Genomic DNA, 24,846 nt, shown 5'->3' with positions numbered 1-24,846 from the left:
GCCTAGTACACATCTATGAACCTATAAACCTATTATAGTTTTAGCGCTGATACTGGGAGTTATGCAACCTAAGCTTACAAATGCTGAGGAAGAGACCAAAAAATTCCTAATGGCTTTATCTCATTCCCCATCAGGACAGGGAGTGGGTAATGGATAGGCAATGAAACAAAAAATCCTTAAAATCCTTATGGTCACAGATATGGCACTGCACTATACTTAGGTGCCTTAATCTCCTCTCAAACAATAAGGAAAAGTAGGGAGTTACATAGGGGGTCAGAAGTGACTCTTAGCACCTAAGATTGTGGAGGGGCAGCAGTGGCAACCAGAGGTCTGCTGCAGAGGCCAAAAAATTTACAAACATGAAAAAAATGTTTATGTCTCTTGAAATTTACTTCACATTCACCTTTTAAACCTTGTGATGCATGCTTTATTGCACTCTCATTCATACTAGAACTGTTTCTAGACACTTAGTAAATGTATTAGCCCTAGTGTCCTACTCATAGCACATGTAAATACATTTAGAAGATGGTGTTTAAATGTATACCTGAATCATGCTAGAAAATGGGTCAGATAAAGTGGGCCTATCTTGCTCTTAGAATTATTCAGATTTATATCATGTTAATGCTAGAAAGGAAATGTGTGTGCACTCAATTACATTTTCATTATAGTTAATGAATCTTAGTCTGGTAATGTGTGAATATTAACATAACACTAGCAATTTGTTTATTGCAATGTAGTTCTTTTACTGCATCAAAATATGAACATTATAATATCTATGAATCATTTAGACTGCTGTTAAAGCTTTTGAAAGAGTGTTTAAATAGAATTCATATAAAATATATATTTATAAAATATTCCATGTATCTTTTAATTACTTTTCATGTGCTAATATTTTATAAGGTGCCCTCTTTCAACATTTTTATTTTTACAAACATCTTTGAACACTTTTACTGCTAACAGAGTAAAGCAATCAGGGTGTTTAGACTTAGCTGTTTAAATGAGGAAAAAGGGAAAAAAAAGTAAACACATCACTCAAGCAGTCGAAAATGGGAAAAAATGGGAAAAGCATGCCAAGTGGAGCGACTGCATCAGCAGATGTGGAGAATCATTCAGACCAAAACACGGAAAAATAAATTACATTAAATGGTGTTTTCTTTCAGGTGAAGAAGATCAACACCGAATTTGAGGAATATAAGCAAAAAAAAAATTAAAAATTTACAAGAACTGATAGAGGTGGTCAATGGATCCTTTACAGTCATTGCTACATGAGAATAAGCAACTGAAGGCAAGACTGGCTGCAATAGAGATGAAACTGGAGATCGTGAATGCAGCATTACTAGCACAGGAGGACAGATGGAAGAAGAAAATCTCCACATAAATGAATGGTCAGAATGGCAGAAGGAAGAAAGCTACAGCAAATGCATTAAGAACAAATTTGCACAATGGGTACAGATGTCAGTTGAAGAAATACAATTTACAGACAGCACACTGAACACCATGGATCCTGCCCCATGACAGACAGAAAATTACAAGACCAATAACTGTTCACTTCACCATATATGTGTCAAAAGAAAAGGTGCTGTCTCAACTTTGGAGGTCCACACAGAGATTAAAATTTGGTGACTCACTGGTTTATTTAGACTTGGAATATTAAGCCCAAAACTGAAAATGATTAGCAGCTTTCATCACAGTGCAACGGCAGTGAAAAATAAAAGGGATAAAGTATAAGCTAATATACCCACTTCAATAAAATTATTCACAACACCAGGTTTGAAAACATATATAAAACTGGAGGAGGCCATGAAGAAATTGGCTGGTACAATTAGAGGCAGGTGTCTATGGGAAGACCGACAACAGATACACTCCAATGTAGAGGTGGTCAATGTGGATAAGCAGACAAGAGTTACTAATGATGAAGCAAAATAACTTTTCCCTGTGTTCCAAAAGTACAAGACATTGAAACACAGAGTAGAAATAATCCAATCAGTAAGGGGGAACAGGGAGAGAGGACTTACAAACTGTCTTGGAATGGCTATCTCACCCAGCTAGTCAGGATACCCTATATGTATGAATATGAACAGTAAAGTGCAGATAAGCAGCTAAATCTGCTTTAATTTGAAAGTCAGTGGCTTTTCAATTTAATATGTAATTTTATACATTAATACTACAGACGTGTGTGAATATATATTTTAAGATAACACGTGGGGAAAGAGTGCAGTGCTTGATGCTGAAGACAGCCAGTACAGTGGCAATGCAAAGATGAAAACATGGCTTGAATAATGATTTAAATTTGGAGGAATGTACTAGGGAACACTGGCCAATCACAATTTAAGGGGACGTTGCAAAAATAAGTAAACATTAAGATGGACAGAGCTAAAAAAAAATAAGGGGCAAAGGGAAAAGTGAAGTAACTGAAAAACTGATGTAATATGTAAAACCAAAATGCATTTAAATATGAGTTAAATAAGCTAAAATGAAAAGGGGGCACATCCAGGAAGAGTAAAAGGACATGTTGATACAAAACACTTAGGGGGACATTCATAAGTAGGAGGATAGCACATATGAAAGAGACTGGAAAATACAAATGAAAGAAATATGTTCGGGGGGAAAAATAGAAGTACGTATCAAAACTTAGATGTAATATGTTCATCTAAAGAAAAGTATCAGGAATATAAAATAACCATTAAATGGGTAACAGCAAATGAGTAGACAGGAGATTTATCCAAACAACAAATAAATATAGAAGGAATGGTAGAACATAAGAGACTTTGGGGATTAGGAAATATAAGGATGTAATAAAAAGCAATAAGACTACATGGTTTAGTCAGGGGGAGGACATAAAGAGTTGGAAGAACATTAAGTATAACATATGCAGGGGCAGATAAGGTATACTACAGCATATTTTGGATCTAGGAAGTGATGAGCAGAGTAACCATGGGGAACAGGCAGTATGAAAAGCCTGGTTATGGGAACAGATAACTACACAACTGTCAAGGTGGGAATGGGGGATTGAGAATGCCTCGAAGATGTAATGTCCTACTCCAGTCAACTCTCTGCATTATGAGAGCAGATAGAGGCATTTTGTTCACAACTAATAGGGTGGAACAAATATAGCTTGGAAGCAACATATGTGGGTTTATAATTAATAAGCATATGTGGCTGTGGGGTTGAGCTTCAGCAAAGGCAGGTTAAGACACAGAGTTGAACTAGAAGGTCAAAAGTTAAAAAAGGCCCTAACTGATATAATAACTTGGGGGTATGACATCAAACCAGAGGATCCAGGATGCACCAAAATGGGAGGACTTAGTAATTTGACAGGAAAAGTAAGGTGGGAGGTACATCAAACAGTCTAATAGAGATGGGAAGGATATCCAAGGATGAGAAAAAGGTCCCACTGATGGATAGAGGGCTAATAACATGGAATGTAAATCAGATAACAAGTCTTGTGAAAAGAGAGGGAGGATAATTAATATAGTAAAAAGAGAAGAAGTGAGAATAGTAACTTTAGAAGAAATGCACCTTATGGAACAACAACATAGAAAATTGGAGAGAAAGAGGTATATGGGACTAGTACATTCTGCATACAAAGGAGCACTGTGTAGAGGGTCACCTTTTAATAGCTCAAACTTTACCACTAGAAATCTTTGTTTCCAAAGACCATGCCAAACTAGCACACAGTTCCAGGGTAGGCCTTATAATATTCTTAAACCATGTCTATATATATTTTGTAACATTAGATTAGTTCAGTGGAATAACAGGATGGTTCATTTGAGGTTCCATGTGTACTACCTGGAGTAAATACACTTAGAGTGCACATAACAAGGATTTTGAAAATGGCATTAAAAGAGTTAGGGGGATGTGATACGCGTCTGGAATAACCTTAAAAAGAAAAAAAAGATAAGAGGTCCAAAATTATGTTAAAGACAGTAAGTTGACAGCACATAGCAAAATAAGGGTACAGTTACATTAAAAACAACCACTACCACTAAATGAAGATATGCTACAAGAGATGGAAGAACAAGAACTACAAAATTTATTGAACGAAGTACAAACAGAGGAAGATAAAAGGGGATGTTCCAGAGACTGGCAGACAGGAGAAATATATTATGTTAATACTCCAAAAGATTTAAAGACGTTAGCAACTATACTGCAGAAGCAGAAGGTGGAAAGGCGTATTTATTAAATAAGTAGACTAACAGATGGACAGATGGTCAGCATGCAATGGAAAGTGTAGCAAGTATTTACATAACACTGTGAGATGGTCATCATGAAATGGGAAGTGTAGCAAGTATTTACATAACACTGTGAGATGGTCAGCATGCAACTGGAAGTGTAGCAAGTATCTACATTACACTGTGAGATGGTCAGCACACAATGGGAAGTGTAGCAAGTATGTACATAACACTGTGAGATGGTCATCATGAAATGGGAAGTGTAGCAAGTATTTACATAACACTGTGAGATGGACAGCACACAATAAGAAGTGTAGCAAGTATTTACATAACACTGTGAGATGGTCATCATGAAATGGGAAGTGTAGCAAGTATTTACATAACACTGTGAGATGATCAGCATGCAATGGGTAGTGTAGCGAGTATCTACATTACACTGTGAGATGGTCAGCACACAATGGGAAGTGTAGCAAGTATTTACATAACACTATGAGATGGTCAGCACATAATGGGAAGTGTAGCAAGTATTTACATAACACTATGACTTGGTCAGCATGCAATGAGAAGTGTAGCAAGTATTCACATTACACTGTGAGGTGGTCAGCACACAAGGGGAAGTGTAGCAAGTATTTACATAACATTATGAGAAGGTCAGCACAAAATGGGAAGTGTAGCAGGTATTTACATAACACTATGAGATGGTCAGCATGCAATGGGAAGTGTAGCAAGTATTCACATTACACTGTGAGGTGGTCAGCACACAAGGGGAAGTGTAGCAAATATTTACATAACATTATGAGAAGGTCAGCACAAAATGGGAAGTGTAGCAAGTATTTACATAACACTGTGAGATGGTCAGCACACAATGGGAAGTGCAGCAACTATTTACATAACACTATGAGATGGTCAGCACACAATGGGAAGTGTAGCAAGTATTTACTTAACACTATGAGATGGTCAGCACACAATGGGAAGTGTAGCAGGTATTTATATAACACTATGAGATGGTCAGTACACAATGGGAAGTGTAGCAAGTAATTAAATAATACTGTGAGATGGTCAGCATGCAATGGGAAGTGTAGCATGTATTTACATAACACTGTGAGATGGTCAGCATACAATGGGAAGTGTAGCGAGTATTTATTACACTATGATGTGGCGAGCACACAATGGGAAGTGTAGTAAGTATTTACATAACAATATGAGATGGTCAGCACGCAATGGGGAGTATAGCAAGTATTTACATAACACTATGAGATGGTCAGCACACAGTGGGAAGTGTAGCAAGTATTTACATAACATTATGAGCTGGGGAGCATGCAATGGGAAGTATTGCAGATATTTACATTACACTGTGAGGTGGTCAGCACACAATGGGAAGTGTAGCAAGTATTTACATTACACTGTGAGGTGGTCAACACACAAGGGGAAGTGTAGCAAGTATTTACATAACATTATGAGAAGGTCAACTTAAAATGGGAAGTGTAGTAAATATTTACATAACACTGTGAGCTGGTCAGCACACAATAGGAAGTGTAGCAAGTATTTACATAACACTATGAGATGGTCAGCACACAATGGGAAGTGTAGCAAGTATTTATATAATACTATGAGATGGTCAGCACACAATGGGAAGTGTAGCAAGTATTTACATAACACTGTGAGATGGTCAGCATGCAATGGGAAGTGTAGCAGGTATTTACATAACACTGTGAGGTGGTCGGCACGCAATGGGAAGTGTAACAAGTATTTACATAACACTATGAGATGGTGAGGACACAATGGAAAGTGTAGCAAGTATTTACATAACATTATGAGCTGGTGAGCATGCAATGGAAAGTATTGCAAGTATTTACATTACACTGTGAGGTGGTCAGCACACAATGGGAAGTGTAGCAAGTATTTACATAACACTGTGAGATGGTGCGCGGACAATGGGAAGTGTAGCAAGTATTTACATAACACTGTGAGATGGTGAGCATGCAATGGGAAGTGTAGCAAGTATCTACATTACACTGTGAGATGGACAGCACACAATGGGAAGTGTAGCAAGTATTTACATAACACTGTGAGATGGTGAGCAGAAAATGGGAAGTGTAGAAAGTATTTACATAAGACTATGAGATGGTCAACACACAATGGGAAGTGTATCAAGTATTTACATAACACTATGAGATGGTCAGCATGCAATGAGAAGTGTAGCAAGTATATACATAAGACTATGAGATGGTCAACACACAATGGGAAGTGTAGCAAGTATTTACATAAGACTATGAGATGGTCAACACACAATGGGAAGTGTAGCAAGTATTTACATAACATTGTGAGATGGTGAGCAGAAAATGGGAAGTGTAGCAAGTATTTACATAACACTATGAGATGGTCAGCATGCAATGGGAAGTGTAGCAAGTATTTACATTACACTATGAGGTGGTCAGCATGCAATGGGAAGTGTAGCAAGTATTTATATAACACCATGAGATGGTCAGCACACAATGGGAAATGTAGCAAGTATTTACATAACACTATGAGATGGTGAGCATGCAATGGGAAGTGTAGCAAGTATTTACATAACACTGTGAGATGGTCAGCACACAGTGGGAAGGGTAGCAAGTATTTACATAACACTATGAGATGGTCAGCATGCAATGGGAAGTGTAGCAGGTATTTACATAACACTATGAGATGGTCAGCACACAATGGGAAGTGTAGCAAGTATTTACATAACACTGTAAGATGGTGAGCACACAATGGGAAGTGTAGCAAGTATTTACATAACACTATGAGATGGTCAGCACACCATGGGAAGTGTAGCAAGTATTTACATAACACTTTGAGATGGTGAGCAAGCAATGGGAAGTGTAGCAAGTATTTATTACACTATGACGTGGTCAGCACACAATGGGAAGTGTAGCAAGTGTTTTCATTACACTGTGAGTTGGCCAGCATGCAATAGGAAGTGTAGCAAGCATTTAGATAACACTGTGAGATGGTCAGCACACAATGGGAAGTGGTGCAAATATTTACATAACACTATGAGATGGTCAGCACACAATGGGAAGTGTAGCAAGTATTTACATAACACAAAGAGATGGTCAGCATGCAATGGGAAGTGTAGCAAGTATTTACATAACACTATGAGATGGTCAGCATGCAATGGGAAGTGTAGCAAATATTTACATAACACTATGAGATGGTCAGCATGCAATGGAAAGTGTAGCAAGTATTTACATAACACTATGAGATGGTCAGCACGCAATGGGAAGTGTAGCAAATATTTACATAACACTATGAGATGGTCAGCATGCAATGAGAAGTGTAGCAAGTATTTACATAAGACTATGAGATGGTCAACACACAATGGGAAGTGTAGCAAGTATTTACATAAGACTATGAGATGGTCAACACACAATGGGAAGTGTAGCAAGTATTTACGTAAAACTGTGAGATGGTGAGCAGAAAATGGGAAGTGTAGCAAGTATTTACATAACACTATGAGATGGTCAGCATGCAATGGGAAGTGTAGCAAGTATTTACATTACACTATGAGGTGGTCAGCATGCAATGGGAAGTGTAGCAAGTATTTATATAACACCATGAGATGGTCAGCACACAATGGGAAATGTAGCAAGTATTTACATAACACTATGAGATGGTGAGCATGCAATGGGAAGTGTAGCAAGTATTTACATAACACTGTGAGATGGTCAGCACACAGTGGGAAGGGTAGCAAGTATTTATTACACTATGAGATGGTCAGCATGCAATGGGAAGTGTAGCAGGTATTTACATAACACTATGAGTTGGCCAGCATGCAATAGGAAGTGTAGCAAGTATTTAGATAACACTGTGAGATGGTCAGCACACAATGGGAAGTGGTGCAAGTATTTACATAACACTATGAGATGGTCAGCACGCAATGGGAAGTGTAGCAAGTATTTACATAACACTGTGAGATGGTCAGTACACAATGGGAAGTGAAGCAAGTATTTACATAACACTATGAGATGGTCAGCACACAATGGGAAGTGTAGCAAGTATTTACATAACACAAAGAGATGGTCAGCACACAATGGGAAGTGTAACAAGTATTTGCATAACACTATGAGATGGTCAGCAAGCAATGGGAAGTGTAGCAAGTATTTACATAACACTGTGAGATGGTGAGCATGCAATAGGAAGTGTAGCAAGTATGCCCATAACACTGTGAGATGGTCAGCATGCAATGGAAAGTGTAGCAAGTATTTACATTACACTGTCAGATGGTCAGCACACAATGGGAAGTGTAGCAAGTATTTACATAACACTATGAGATGGTCAGCATGCAATGGGAAGTGTTGCAAGTATTTACATAACACTGTGAAATGGTGAGCATGCAATTTGAGATGGTCAGCACACAATGGAAAGTGTAGCAAGTATTTACATAACACTGTGAGATGGTCATCACACAATGGGAAGTGTAGCGAGTATTTACATAACACTGTGAGATGGTCTGCACACAATGGGAAGTGTAGCAAGTATTTACATAACACTATGAGATGGTCAGCATGCAATGGGAAGTGTAGCAAGTATTTACATGCCACTATGAGATGGTCAGCACACAATGGGAAGTGTAGCAAGTATTTACATAACACTATGAGACGGTCAGCACACAGTGGGAAGTGTAGCATGTATTTGCATAACTCTGTGAGATGGTGAGCATGCAATGGGAAGTGTAGCAAATATTTACATAACACTATGAGATGGTCAGCACACAATGGGAAATGTAGCAAGTATTTACATAACACTGTGAGATGGCCAGCACACAATGGGAAGTGTAGCAAGTATTTACATAACACTATGAGATGGTGAGCATGCAATGGGAAGTGTAGCAAGTATTTACATTACACTGTGTGATGGTCAGCACACAATGGGAAGTGTAGCAAGTATTTACATAACACAAAGAGATGGTCAGCATGCAATGGGAAGTGTAGCAAGGATTTACATAAAGCTATGAGATGGTGAGCATGCAATGGGAAGTGTAGCAAGTATTTACATTACACTGTGAGGTGGTCCGCATGCAATGGGAAGCATAGCAAGTATTTACATAACACTGTGAGATGGTGAGCATGCAATGGGAAGTGTAGCAAGTATTTACATTACACTGTGTGATGGTCAGCACACAATGGGAAGTGTAGCAAGTATTTACATAACACAAAGAGATGGTCAGCATGCAATGGGAAGTGTAGCAAGGATTTACATAAAGCTATGAGATGGTGAGCATGCAATGGGAAGAGTAGCAAGTATTTACATTACACTGTGAGGTGGTCCGCATGCAATGGGAAGCATAGCAAGTATTTACATAACACTGTGAGGTGGTCGGCATGCAATGGGAAGTGTAGCAAGTATTTACATCACACTGTGAGGAGTTGTACACTACTAAGTATAGTGTGGAGAAGGTGCAGAAAATGATTATGGATTTCCTAGAGGTGGTCCACCTATCAACAACAGGTTCACTGCTTAAAACAATAACAATTAAGAAAATTAGGGAGGCAATAATTTGCTAGGCTTGGATGGACTGCCACTAGACATCTAGAAACTAGGGGATGATAAACTTGTGCAATTTGGGGAAACCTAATCTATGAAGTAGTACAAACCTGAAGGATTCCATGCACAATGGTAAGAAGGCATAATGGTGGTAAGGGAAAACCCAACCCACACAGACTCCTACTGACCAATTATAGTCTAAATCCATGATTATAAAGTGCTTGTGGGGATTTTGGCAGCTAGATTGGAGAAGTATATTCCCACACTAATAGATTCAGATCAGTGTGGATTTTTGGAAGGAAGGAGAACTTTTGGCAACATCATTGTAATATTAATGATATTAAAAGCTGCATAAGTGAAGGCTGACAAAGTAGCAGTAGCATTATTAGATGCAGAGAAAGCAATTGACAGAGGTGAGTGGCTCTACTTGTTTGAATCCCTGAAAAGATTAGGATTTACACATTTATATATTCAGTTCTTACACAGATTAATGGAGGAGTGCCAGCAAGAGTAAACATTTCTGCACCTCTTTCAAAAAATGAAAATAATCTTGAGGACAAGAGAGGGGTGTCCAGCCTACCCACAATTGTTTGCAATACATCTAGAATCTTTAACAGCCATGGTAAAGAACTCAGATGTACACTATCTTTGTGGACATATGGAACTTAAGATTGTGCTGTACACAGATAACATAATCCTTATAATTACAGACCTGGAAAAGGACTTGAGGAAAGTACTTAAAATGATAGGGTAGTTCAGCACCTTCTCATGATACAAAGTTAAACAAGGCACTAGAGATCAATGTACAAGAGGGACAAGATAGAGGGAAGGAGTTCCCAATGATATGGGAAGATGAAGAAATAAAATATTTGATAGTGAGAATAAGTGACTCATGAGAATTCTATGCAGAGATTGTATGGAGGGATTCTAGAAAATAATCAAACACGAAATAGAAAATGCTAGGCTTAGACCTATATTACAGGGTCAAGGTATTACACTGGCACGTGCTTCCATATATATTATACCTGGAGCAAGCCTTCTGACCCCCCTCCATGGTAATGGTGAGTAAATGAATAAACTGAATGAAAAAGTTTGTATGGCAAGCCAATGATTAGCTGGAAAAAAAGTGATACTGCCAAAGTTGCACGGCAGGCTGGGAATACCATATGTAGTACAGTAGGTTAAAGCAATGCAGCTGGCAAATTACACCAGATGTCAAGATGGGGAATTTGTATCCAAATGGAAGGAAGTGTTATGGGAAGTATACCAGGGGATTTGTAATATAGATCTTTTAGAGATTTTTGTGGGTAAAAAGCCTAAAAGTTACAACATTGAAATCTAGGTGAGATAAGTAGGGCAATGAGTCAGCTGTTCACTAAAGCGGAGCAAAAATTGGACCAATGTCTAAATAGTCAGGGATGGATTTTAAGACTAAAACATGTTCAGTAATTGACTCTGGAAAATCAAACTGTAGATATCCCTTTTCTTTATATAGTTACAATCTTGGTAATGTGGATTTTGTGAAGGATTTAAAAATTACTGAGGATGCTAACCTAAATTTTAATAATCATTTATCTACTTTTTAAAGAGGTGCTACTGTATATTGAGTAAACTTCAAATTGTGCTTTTTCAGTCTGTTAGCCATAGTCCTTTTATCTTCATATGTTTCTGTTGTAAGACCTATGATTCGGTATAGTGGATCTTTTTGTACTTATAAGTCCATTCAGATTAAGAGACTGAAAGAGTTTTCAAAAAACTACTGGCAGGGTTTAAGGATCTGTGTTATGATGACAGACGATAGTTGATATGTAAATACTAGGCTATCAGTCTGCAGACTATTAAATGCCTACCTAATAACCAGAGGTCAGAATCAAACCTTGTATCTTGTACCTCTGAGGTTAAGACTTTACCTATTATGACAGCCCTGCCTTGTAAAACTTTATATATGTTTGTTTGGATATCGGCTAATTTGAGGAGATTTAATGTTGTTATTTAAGTGTAAAAAAGTTGCAGGTCTCTGATCCACACTAGGTACTGATTTTTATAACTCAGTTCTTTTACAAGAAATAATGTTTTTTTGACTGATGTGTCTAATTGTAGTTTTCAGTGTGTGTCATACTTTTTCATTACATAAGTATAATGATTGTGGAATAAACTAACTATGCATCTTAGACTTGCAGATAGTGTTATTACTTTTAAAAAGTCTTGGGATATGTGGTTTAGTAATAAAGTATTCATTAATGGTGATGTTGAATTGTTACACCATATATATTGAACATTGAGCATACATTAAAACCTTAGTGGTATGAAATTCTTCCAATATGGTCAAAAGTAAGAGACGAGCAAGTTAGGACAACAGCACTGCAATGGAATCAAAAGAACATCAGACTTAGATACTGGGCACAGTTTTTGAGAGGAGGAGAAACACTAATTTGTGAAGAGGCCAGGGAGATGTATGAACTGCTGGACAGAACCTGCATGTAATTTCAATGGCTGGTAAGGAAAGTAAAATGGGGAGATTATTATCAGATACAGGAACAAGACAGGCCACCGATAATAAGATGGTTAACAGGTTTAAGGGAAGCTCATGGAAAAGGGCATTATTCAACTTTCAATTGCTATAAAATGCTATAGACAGGAAAAAAGGGAGTGGTACAAAAAAAATGAATGTTTAAACACTCCAATAAAGGAGAAGATCTATGTCCAAATTTGTGATCTACACCAAAGCAATAAAATCAAGGAAGTTCCAAATATTTGGTTGGAAATGCCTGATTAAAAACTTTTATACTCCACCGAGGATAAAGAAAATATTTTCCAGAGTACAGATGTTATGCTGCAGATGTGAATGTAAGGATCTTAGGAATTGGAGACATATTTGTTTTTATTTTTGGTGTTGTCTGGAACGTAACCAACTATATCTATCCCAAGACAATATAAGAAGGGTAGATATTTTGATTTCCATTTTGTACTAATTGCAGCCACAATAATTAGATACAGTAAGGCCTTACCACATCTGTGGCGAATATAATAATGGAGATAAAACAACTGGACTTGAGATCTTTAGAAAATGCTAGGAGCAAACTACATAGGAAAATGGGAATTGTGGGAAGAATACATACAAGAGAGGAACGAGGTTTAAAAGAAGACAGGACTTAAATGAGATATGTAATGTTTGACTGAAAATGATTGGGTAGATTATAACTGATGTATAATGTTTGCAATTAGGACTGTGTCAGTATGGCTTCTGATGCAAAATACTTGCAACTAGAACTGCGTCAGCGTCATTTGTTTTCATTTATATAAATGTATGATTGCCTATGTCATAAGTGATGGTTTAATAAAAATGTTTCTTGTTTAAAAAGGGCAGGAATTGAATAATTTATGGAATGTTGCTTAGGTTATATGATACATAGCAACATGTGTGAAGTATAACGTTTGTAAATGTGAACTTGTTAATACAGTTTGATTACTTTTATATAAATGTAAAATTGCCTATATCAGAAGTGACAATTCAATAAAGTGTTTAAAAAATGTAAGAAGGGTAGACTAACTCAAATTGTTTGGATAAATAGTCTGACAGCGAAAAAATAAAAAGCTATAACTAGAAAATGGGAAGCTAACATAGTCCATCAATATAAACTGTAAAGTATCTATTGAAAGAGATAAGAGAAGAAGAGGAAAAAAGATGGTCCAGGAGAGTGTGACTAAGACATTCCAAGCAAGATGGAAACATGGATTACATTGCTTAGGAAATTCAGATAATAGGATGGAACAGTTATGAGAAGGATGAGGTAGGAAAGCTGCAACTGCTGAATCTGAAGGAGCATGTGAATAATCTAAAAAGTGTCAGGATTAAATCTTAAGGGACATGATCATGATGGTATGGTTAAACTTTATGCAGCAAACAGCACCACAGCTGAAGACTCAAGTGCATTTCTTATTTCTGTACCAGCATTTCAAAGAAGGATGCAGCAGGAACTACACCTCTCAATTACACCCCCTAAAACCTTGCACCCAGGGTGGCTGCCTTGTTTGGTGCAACTGTGATACATTGCTGGAACCTCTGGGAGATGAAATTTGTAAACTTCAGCAGTGAGCAACGCAGACTGTGGAAAATGTATTAAGGATGACGTGCTGCTGTTGCAGAAAATTCACACCAAGCAGGACTGCAAAAAAAAAAAAAAAAATTCTGAAGTAAAAAAAATAGAAGGATACACTGATCGACTTTACAATGAATGAGACGGCATGTTCTGGGAGTACTCTTGCCATAACCATAGTAGACCAAGTAATATACAGTGTAAATAAACTTACATATGGGTATAACATTTCCAGTATTAAATGTATTGAGATCAATAAACATACCACTGCTTTTGAGAAGCTTCTCTTTTCATTAATAAACTTATAGCAGTAGTTTCCAAATTGTCGCCATTCTGATAATCCAGATTTGCTGCATACAGTGCCAACTGGAAAAAAATGTTTGATGTTATCAACATATATGTGTATATATATATATATATATATATATATATATATATATATATATATATATATATATATACACACAAAAATATAGGACATCAAGACAAAAGTAATTTAGGATCCTCTATACAATAACAATCAATCTTATAAAATCAGGGAAATTTTAAATTGAGTGCACAATACTGATATGCATACTTTAAAAATTTAGCAAATTAAGAAATTAGTTCATATTTGTTAATCGTTCTGATTCATGGCCTCAGTGTAAATATTCAACAGTGCTGTACATATTTAATAGAACTTCTATATTCACACACAGAAATATTTATCTAAATAAATACATACACACACACACACACACACACACACATATATATATATATATATATATATATACATATATAAAATATACACAAACATACACATATACATATATATATTCTAATCCCACATTCACATAGGTTCACAGATGATTATCATATAACAGACATCAGCATTCTGAAAAATTTGTTTTCTTTGTTTTATATATTCTGTTTTAACAACATAGAATGGCTCAATCACAATGGTGGCAATAGAAATACATATTTATTTACAAACTATATATGGAAAAGGGGGAGATTTTCAACAGGTTAATAAGCCTTTCTTTAACAAAGTATTACTGCCATCAAAGAAGCATGACATTTTGATAATATGTAAGCTTTGCATGATTTATTAAGTAATATTTTCTTCTAAACCAAATTTCAGTGGAAGGGATGTAACAGAATAATTATTTAAAAAAGAAACTGAATAATTGCACAGATGTATCCCTAATATTATAAACATGTATTAACTGCATTTTATTTTAATTATATACACTAGACTCCAAAGCAGAATGGATTGTTTGATATAATAGTGTCAGTTATCATTTTAACACTGTTTTATTTGCATTTGGAATCAGAAAATATGAAAATCGCATCTTATTAATTGAAACGTTAATGTTAAATAGGGAATAACTGCTGACACCCCAGTGCATTATTGTGACTTGTTTGTTCTTTGCTTACTAAAGATGAGTATATACTACTTAAGTCAAAATCATAAAATAAGAACTTCCAAATATACTAAAGAAAGAAAGAAAATAATATATCATTAGCCCAGGCCAATATGATAACTGGAGTCAACAAGTTTGGTCACCCCAAACTGAATTTGCCACAGTAGGAAACCACTCTTTTTCCAAGGTGAGGTAGCTCAGAATAAGAAGAGCCAAACTTGTTTATGTAACACTAGTAACTGGTACTTGTTTGATAGACAATTAGTGTGCAACTTTCTGGCTTGCTTCTATAAGGTCAACATGTTGGTTTTACATGTATTTCTACTTTCCCATAATTATGTGACCTTGCAGTTGGTGTATCTCTATATCTCTATCTATATCAATTTGTTTATATAAATATATTTATATATGCTTTCCTTGAGTGTTGTCAAACATATATTTGGTCAATAAATGCAAGGGGTGATACAGATTGTCAAACATTGGACATCTTGAAGGCATATTTCAGAGACAGATACGTGGGGTTTGGAAGGGGGTAAGTGTGCTTGTACTTATGGTTGGGTGTTAAGTTTAGAGTCAGATTGGATAAGGGAATACATATTATGTGCTTGTGTGTGTGTGTGTGTGTGTGTGTGTGTGTGTGTGTGTGTGTGTGTGTGTGTGTGTGTGTGTGTGTGTGTGTGTGTGTGTGTGTGTGTGAGTGTGTGCATTTTAGGGTTAGGGTCATGGTTAGGTAAGGGGATAGATGTAATTTTGATTTTGGTAGTGTACATTGGTGCATGTTTGTGTGTCCAAGTTTGTCTGATGTAGTGCTAGTCTTATAGGAAGGTTTTTTTTAAGGTAAAATGGAAGGTTAGTGCTGGGGTTAGGGGTAGGGCTAGGGTTAGAAAGTATTACTAAGGTGATGCAGGGGTTACGGTCTAAAATGCTTAAAGCAGTCATTTTCTTTTTGTCGAAGTATAAACTTGGCTGATGAACTACAACAAAATGAAAGTAAAATGCTGCAGCAAAGAATGAATATGGGTATTAAATGAATAGGATGACTGAAGTAAAGAGCTTCTATCAGCAAAATTATACAGTAAAAACAAACCCACATATGAATTCATGTAAAAAGACTAAAAGTAAAGTGAGTGTAACTGTACAATTCTGTGATAAAGTAAAAATCTGTTGGTGAGAATCAGACATTATATGCACAACAAGAATACAGACAACAGTAGTTGTGCAAATGTCAGCCTGTAAAGGCATGTATGCATGTATTTGTACATACATCTCTATATCTTATCTCATCTTGTAAAGGCATGTATGCATGGATTTGTAGATACATCCCTATATCTTATGTCAGCCTATAAAGGCATGTATGCCTGTATTTGTACATACATCCCTATATCTTATGTCAGCCTATAAAGGCATGTATGCACGTATTTGTACATACATCTCTATATCTTATGTCAGCCTGTAAAGGCATGTATGCACGTATTTGTACATACATCTCTATATCTTATGTCAGCCTGTAAAGGCATGTATGCATGTATTTGTAGATACATCCCTATATCTTATGTCAGCCTATAAAGGCATGTATGCCTGTATTTGTACATACATCCCTATATCTTATGTCAGCCTGTAAAGGCATGTATGCACGTATTTTATATACACCCCCATATCTTATGTCAGCCTGTAAAGGCGTGTATGCATGTATTTGTAGATACATCCATATATCTTATGTCAGCCTGTAAAGGCATGTATGCATGTATTTGTACATACATCCATATATCTTATGTCAGCCTGTAAAGGCATGTATGCATGTATTTGTACATACATCCCTATTTCTTATGTCAGCCTGTAAAGGCATGTATGCATATATTTGTATATACATCCCTGTATCTTATGTCACCCTGTAAAGGCATGTATGCATGTATTTGTATATACTTCCCTATATCTGTAGGCACAGCTGCAGATACATCTATAGCATGTTTATCCCTAGCATATTTACTTATTTTCCCTGATCACTGCACTAAATAACTTAAGGATGCATTTACAGCATATTTACTGCACTGACCAGGAAAGACTACTCTTAGCTAAAAGCAACATTGATTTTTATATGGCCTAGCAGGTCATCACATTAATTGATGGTATCATCTCCTGTTAGTCTCTAAGGTACTAATAACAAAAACATATTTAGTATAGAGGTTCAGGTCTATATTATTTAATCAAAGATACACATAATCGAATGGCACTTCACTGGAAATGCCATTCATCGAGCCCCCTCATGTGGGGGATTGCACCCCCATATCCCCCTGCTAATTTTATATATATATATATATATATATATATATATATATATATATATATATATATATATATATATATATATATATATATATATATATATATATATATATACCAACTCCAAGATCACACTATAGTATGGAAAGGGCAAATTCCTGATCCCCACAGAAATACGATCTCAGTCAGAATGGCTTGACATTCAAAATGTTGTTTGATAATATGAATTTCAGATTAAATAATAGGAACCCTAGAGCTTCTGTGTGAAGGTTTAACTAACTAATGACTTGAGTAGTGCTGCAGAGATCAAATATACAATCAAATAACTAAATATTAAAGTATCAATAAACAATGGGTTGAACAGGCTGTTTGAGAGGCCCTGCAAAGAGCATTGCTCTTCTTGCAGTATTTTCTAATATCAAGAATGTGTTTCATGTACTTAATCTAGAGTAAAACTATGCCACTGATATAAAATCTAATAAAATACTTACAAACAATAATAGACCACAGGTGTCTGATATCTGCTTGATAAAATCAGCAAAATCTTTACTTTGCCTTTTTATTGCATTTAACAAGTTTCACACATTTGCCTCTGTAAGCTTTAAACTTGCCTTTAAAGTGTCATGGTTTTGGCTTGCCTGATTCTGTCATGGCTTATTTTGATCAGAAATTATACTGACAACAGAAAAAGTATAAGATAAAAGACAAAATATTTGTTATATAACTGCACTTTCCTGTAGTGTCAGTAAACTGGTAACACATTTCTCACTGGAAATTCAAAGACCGGGTAATCAAAAATATTTTCCCTCTGGAGTCTGTATTTCGATATATATATGTTTAAATATGAGAATGCCTAGCTACAAAAAGTTGTGTGCAATGGGGCATACTTGCTTACAGAAGAAGACAGAGAAAAGACTTCACAGAAGGTAGTAATACATCCACAGTGCAGCTATCATTTCTTGAATGAGAAATATCTAAGTGACATATAGTGTCAAAGTGAAGAAATATCTGTTTTTGACATATTTAAGTGTTTAGAAGTACAGAAGCATAATTTTTAGTTAGAAAAATGGTCCAGCTATATCTAACAGGATTTATCTTGTTGCAAGAGAGTTTTGCAGAAAACTGGAATCTCCAGATACAGAAATGTAATCCATTCCTCACTGTGAGCAAAAGCACTGAGATGTCTGAAATGGTGCAGTGTGCCTTATTTCTGCATACTGCTGGGGAAGGAGCACAGAAGGCATTTAATACTTTTATAAAGTATCTTGCTGCAAGGCAGTTTAACAGAAGACTGGAAGCTCAGGAACAGAAGACTGGAACCTCTAGATCCAGAAATTCAGTTTATTTTTTACTGTAAGCAGAAGAGTTGAGATTTATTTATTTTAACATTTGTTGACCTGGAAGGTCAGATTAGGACAGAGCCTATTTTAGTGGAGGGCCAAGAAGAAATGCTCCAGAAAGCATGTCTTTGGAATGTTGGAGGAAACCGGAGTAGCCGGAGGAAACCCACCCAAATGCAGGGAGGGCATGCAGACTCCGCACAGAAGGCACCCCAGCCAAGAATCAAACTGGAGAATCTCTTGCTGTGAGCTGACATTAACCTCTGCCCCACTGCACCACCCTTAATATCTGAAAAGGTACAATGTACAATATTTCTGCAATTGCTGGGGAAGTATCTTCAAAGGGATTTAATACTTTTACCTTTCTCAAAAAGGAAAAAGATAAAATAACAGCAACCATATAGGAGTTTAGGAATTACTGTGAGCCTAAAAAGAACATACAATTTATTCAATACATGTTCATTACAAGGATTTAAGGTCCTTAACAGACTATTATTTTATTGAGCTAAAGAATCAAGCCAAAGACCATGAATTTGGTGAGTTCTGTGGTTCATTAATGAGGGACAGATTAGCTTGTGGTAGAAGAAATGATGAAACAAATGGTAGACGATGAAGAGGAGCGGGTCTAATCTTAGTAAAAGTTGTGGGTGTACATAGAGTGAGTACAATTACAAGTACACAGTTAAAATAATTAACTGTAGAAATAGAATTGCACAAGATAGAATGTGAATTGGATACTTTTTGAAATGTTAGCACTTGAAATGTTGAGTTCTGTCACAATGAAAAAAGACCAAAACTGCAAAAAGAGTGAATCTTGAGCAACACTCTTCTCTTATAAACTTTTTTCCAGGGTCAAGCTCCCTACACCCCCCCCCCCCACAAACTTATATATATATATACCAACTCCAAGTGCACCATAACTCTACTAAAAGGGAATATTCCAGGAAATAGCCATTTCAGACTTGGTATATGTAAGTTTGTTTTTTCAGTCATTCAGTCTCTGTGCTTCAGGACTTGCACTAGAGGTTCCCACATTTCAAATGGCTACCCTATGAATCAGATGACATGGAAAAAAGGTGAGCTAGTGTGAGACTCCATTATAACAGTAATAGAGATGAGAACAAGAGCCACAAGGTGCAGAAGTACTGTGCTGTTGAAATTTAAGCCCTGTGTACTAGGCATGGCTATACATAGACTAGAGAAAGAAGTGTCTTACATTTAACCAACAGTGTAGAACATGCAGTAGAAAGAATAATTTTACAAAGATGTGTATAAGAAAAGAAAAGTGTATTCAAATGAGGTTCATGCCATTTAACTGAAACATTCTTCATATGAGACATTATACCAAGGCCCCATTTGCTGGTGGTAGCTCAGGTGGATGTAAAAGATCTTATGGTATGTATCAAAATAGTAGGGGTCTCTTATTTGTATTCTATTCACAATGTATTTACACCAATATTGCATATATTTACATGTCTACATATTCACTTCTGCCATCCCCAACATTTATAATGAAGAATCACTCACAATGTCTTTTTTTCCAGACCCCCACTCCTTTTACCACAGCCACCATTTGATTATTTTTATAACTGCTGGAAAGACCCATTTCCCATTAAACAAAATTTTACTAAGTCTTTCTTTGCAAATAACCCATGCAACATAAAATATAAGCTACTGGTCAACACCTGTTTGTGTTATCTGATTGCCTGAGGGTCCAACTTTTCTTTTATATTACTGGTATAAAAAGTTACATTTCCGTGAAATTGTGCTCGGTAGCAGAGCTGCTTCCTAGCTGGCTGTGACTGATTCTATAACCATATGGATCCAAAGCTGATATAAATCTACTTTTTTGCGCTTGATCCATTTCAGTGATAGCTAACATTTATGTACTGCATTTATATATTTGCTTGACTGTATATTGCTGGTCTCTGTTTGCAAACTGTACTGCATCTATTTATTTGCTTGATTGTATTTTGCTGGTCTGTGTCTGCATTTTGTCTGTTTTTCCCACCCTCCTCTCCAACTGTTGTTGTATTCTTAAACCTGGTGGCTTTGGAAATGTCCACCCATGCTGTAAATTTGATTTTGGATACTCCTCTCAGTCCCATCTCATTTGCTCACTCAACTGAATACAGTGAGATAATTTAGAAAGGTCTACCCCCTTGCTTCTTTGATCTTGGACAATCCTCCCAGACCCATCTCATCTGCTCAGTCTACTGTGTACAGAGAGAGAATTTGGAAAGGCCAACCCCCCCCCCCCCAGTTTCTTAATTTTGAAATTCTTATGTTTCCTCCCTCTCCACTTAATAAAAGAAAAAAATACACTTTATTCAGCTGCTTTTACTGTAATTGTGTTCTTCATAGTTTATTACCTTATTTAGCTTTGCTGGTCACTCTTAAGTGTTCAAGTGCATTTATTACTGCTGGTTAGTTGCCTGGTTAAATTTATCTGTTATGCTAAGCCTCTTAGTTTTGGTTTTAGCAATTGGGCTTCAGGCCAGTTATTTTATATTTAAGAAGGTTTTTGTGGTCTATGCTCTTGTGGACAAACCCTTATCAAAACCCTGTCTCCATAAGTCCTCCCAAGTATTCAGAACACTATGTATGAACAATTCCCATCAGTTTCTTCAGCCAGCCTGGTCGACATGGGCATACTGAGACAGTATAGCAACTGCCTAATGTTCAATGACAGCCTTCTTCTCCTAGCACCTAATTCCTCTACTTGCAATAAATGCATCTACATCAGTAACCTTGAATCCATACTCTCTTGAGCCACAGTCAGTACTCCTGACAAACAGGAGATTGCCAGCACAAATACCACACCACCTACATCACATAGCCAAGCACAACATACACCCAGCTATGCAGAGATCCTCAATAAAAACTTACCTAAACAGCAGAGAACTCCAAAACACTCTCACAAGCATTCCACACACAACACCAAATACATCGCACAAAGCAGACAACACACGAGTCACTCACAAACACAGTCCATAAGGCATAGCAACCCATACGAAATAACACTAAACCAAACATACTGGTCATCGGTGACTCAGTTGTGAGGTACACCAATATCCCCCTCACCAGGCTCAACAAGGAGAAGGTCACAGTCAGTTGTCTGTCAGGTGCCAAAATCTGCCACATCATGCATGCACTTAAGTCTCTCCACAACAGGTACAAGTATGACTCTGTCATTGCCATGTTGGTGTGAATAACTTGAGATGTACCTCCCTGGACTATATGAAGAGAGACATGATTGAGCTCTCAGAGTATGTGACCCAGGCAGGTATGATCCTAGCCCTAAACAGCATCCTACCTTCACCAAGAATGGTACCACAATGCCAACAAAAAATAATTGACTTCAACAATTGGCTTAGTTTCTGGTGTTATTCCAAAGGGATCCAGTATCTGTCTGCCTGTGAGGACATGCTTGACAGGCCTCAATGCTTTGCCAAGATGGCCTCCACCTGGCACCCATAGGATTCCAGGTCCTGGCCAAGGCTCTTGCCTCCCCCATTGTGCCTTTTTTAGACAATATTCCAAAGACAAATCTTCCAACATAAAAGATCTGTCAAAAAGCAAACTGAAGGTCATGCGGCTTAATGCTAAGTGCCTTAACCTGAAAATGCACTCACTGGAGGCTTTCCTCACACCAAAAGATACCAACGTCTGTGCAGTCACAGAAACGTGGCTCAGGGCTGCATAGACCATCCCTGCCTTACCAGGTTATACCTCATTCCACACACACTGACCCCAAAATGAGGTCAGGAAGACTAAGGATGGTGGAGTCTCTATCTTCCTTAAAGACAGGCACACCTCCAGACTGGTTTGCCAGCATGAAGTACTGGAACTACTCCAGGTGCAGCTGACAGTTGACAGGACACCCATCCAAGTTATAGCCAGCTATAGACCCCCTCCATGACTCAGGACACCCAGTCCTCCTACCTGGACCTAATTAATTCCATCAAGGTAACCCGTAACACCCTGATCCTTGGTGACTTCAACTACCTCACCATAGATTGGGTGAACTATTCCTGCATTAATGCACTCATCCAATGATTCCTTGACTTCATCCATTCTAATGCATTAGACCTGCTTATCTTATCCCCCGCAAGGGGAGATAATATTCTGGACTTGGTTTTCATCAACATGGGTGACTGCTGCACCACTCCTATAGTATGTTCTTCCCTGGTGAGATCAGATCATTGGTCTGTCTCATTCAAAGTTTCTATCCTGCCCAACCCTCCTCCCCTCAGCCATAACAAGGCAAAAAACTTCTCAAAAGATGACTGCAACCTCCTAAGGGAGGGTATCAGTAGCTTCACACCACTGCCTCCCTCACAGGATGCAGACAACTATGCTGAACAGCACACCAATGCAGTATGCAAGCACCTGTACAACTGCATGGACTCAGCCATACCCAACAGAACCAAAACCTGCTCCTCAAGGAAACACAAACCTGTCTGGTGGACATCTTCTATCAAAAGGCTTTACAACAAAAGGAAGAAACTGTTGTCCAAGGGTAAAAAGAAACAAATTCCAAATTGGAAAAACTCCCTCCTTAGCCTCAAAAAGCAAATTAGTTCACTAGTGAAAACCTCCAAAGTCAATTATGAATGGAAACTAGCCTCTGAAACAAAGGGAACCACAAAGTCTTCTTCAGTTACATCAGGAACCTCCATGGCAAAGCCCATGTTTGTTTCTAAGTAGTACTTAATGGTTCCACTTATCCTGTTGATTTAGCCAACCTACTAGCAGATAGGTTCAGAGCTAAATTCACCCATTGACCCCCCAAAGGCCCATTTGACATCCCCAATACTTGTCCCACACCTCACATCTCCATAGATCAAGTGTTAAAGACCCTATCCAAGGCAAAGAAGACAGTTAACATGGGACAAGTTAGTATCCCAGGTTGTATTCTGCACTACCTCCACCAAGAACTAGCTTTGCCATTGAGCAACCTATTCAACCACAACCTACGTGTAGGCTTCATTCAAGCAGACTGGAGAACTGCCATTGTCATTCCCTTGCACAAAGGTGGTGCCACTACTGACTGTGGTAACTATCACCCCCATTAGCTTGAGAAGTCTGATCTGTAAAGCCATGGAGCATATTATTATGGATCTCATAAAAAAGGATATAGGCAATCTCTAAGCAATTGACGCCACCCAGTTCAGATTCATCAAGAGCAGATCTTTCCTGTTGAACCTGGTTGACTTCTTTGAGACTGTCACTAAGACCCTGGATAAGGGAAAGTCAGTATATATAGCTTACCTTGATATGGCCAAAGGCTTTGACACAATCCCCTACTCGGCCATTATCGAAAAGCTAACACAACTTGGCATAAATACTTATCTCATCAGGTGGGTGGCCAACTGGCTCACTAATAGGACCCATAGGGTCAAAATAGGTGCCTCCACCTCCAACAGCAGACCTGTCACTAGTAGTGTTCCCCAGGGATCTGTCCTGGGACCCCTACTGTTTGGCATCTACTTCTCAGAGATCCAGGCAAAGACAACAGACCTGTGGCTGATCAAGTTTGTGAATGACTGTAAGTTGGGTGCTGTCATTGACTCACCAGATGATGTTAACATATTACAAGAGGGTCTCACAGCAACAAATGACTGGTGCCAAAGCCATGGCCTTAAGTTAAACACAAAAAAAGTATTATCATATCATTTGGCAAAAACATGGCCCCCTACTGATTACCATATCAACAGCAACCCCCTCCTAAGCACACAACATGTGGTGAGAGACCTGGGTACACAGGTTGACTGCAATCTCACATTCAACCATCATGTAGCGGCAGTGTTCAGAAAAGCCTTTTACTTGGTTCATCTCATAAGTAAAGGGATTGCATCCAGAAAAATGGAGGTTATTACCACTCTGTTCTCCTCCCTCATTAGGCCAATAATTGAGTATAAAGCCCCATTTGGTATGTACCTCTCCAAACACCTGCACCAACTGGAAAGACCACAGAAGTACCTCACAAAGAGAATCCATGGCCTCCAACACCTGTCCTATG

General features: G+C 37.5%; 1 protein-coding gene across 1 annotated transcript in view; it reads right to left on the bottom strand.

Moving 5' to 3' along the window:
* LOC122816259 (lectin-like) overlaps nt 1–24,846 on the bottom strand; it is a 97,755-nt gene that overhangs the window by 34,162 nt on the left and 38,747 nt on the right. Inside the window, exon 3 of the mRNA XM_044088997.1 lies at nt 14,061–14,161. Coding sequence (XP_043944932.1) covers nt 14,061–14,161 — 101 coding nt within the window. The remainder of the gene's footprint in view (nt 1–14,060; nt 14,162–24,846) is intronic.

This window comes from Protopterus annectens, chromosome 12.part0, assembly GCF_019279795.1.
Source record: "Protopterus annectens isolate FY-2018-M chromosome 12.part0, PAN1.0, whole genome shotgun sequence".
In the NCBI taxonomy this organism is placed as follows: domain Eukaryota; kingdom Metazoa; phylum Chordata; order Ceratodontiformes; family Protopteridae; genus Protopterus; species Protopterus annectens.
Note: the sequence above shows the minus strand (reverse complement) of the source record. Positions and strands in the feature narration are given on the sequence as shown.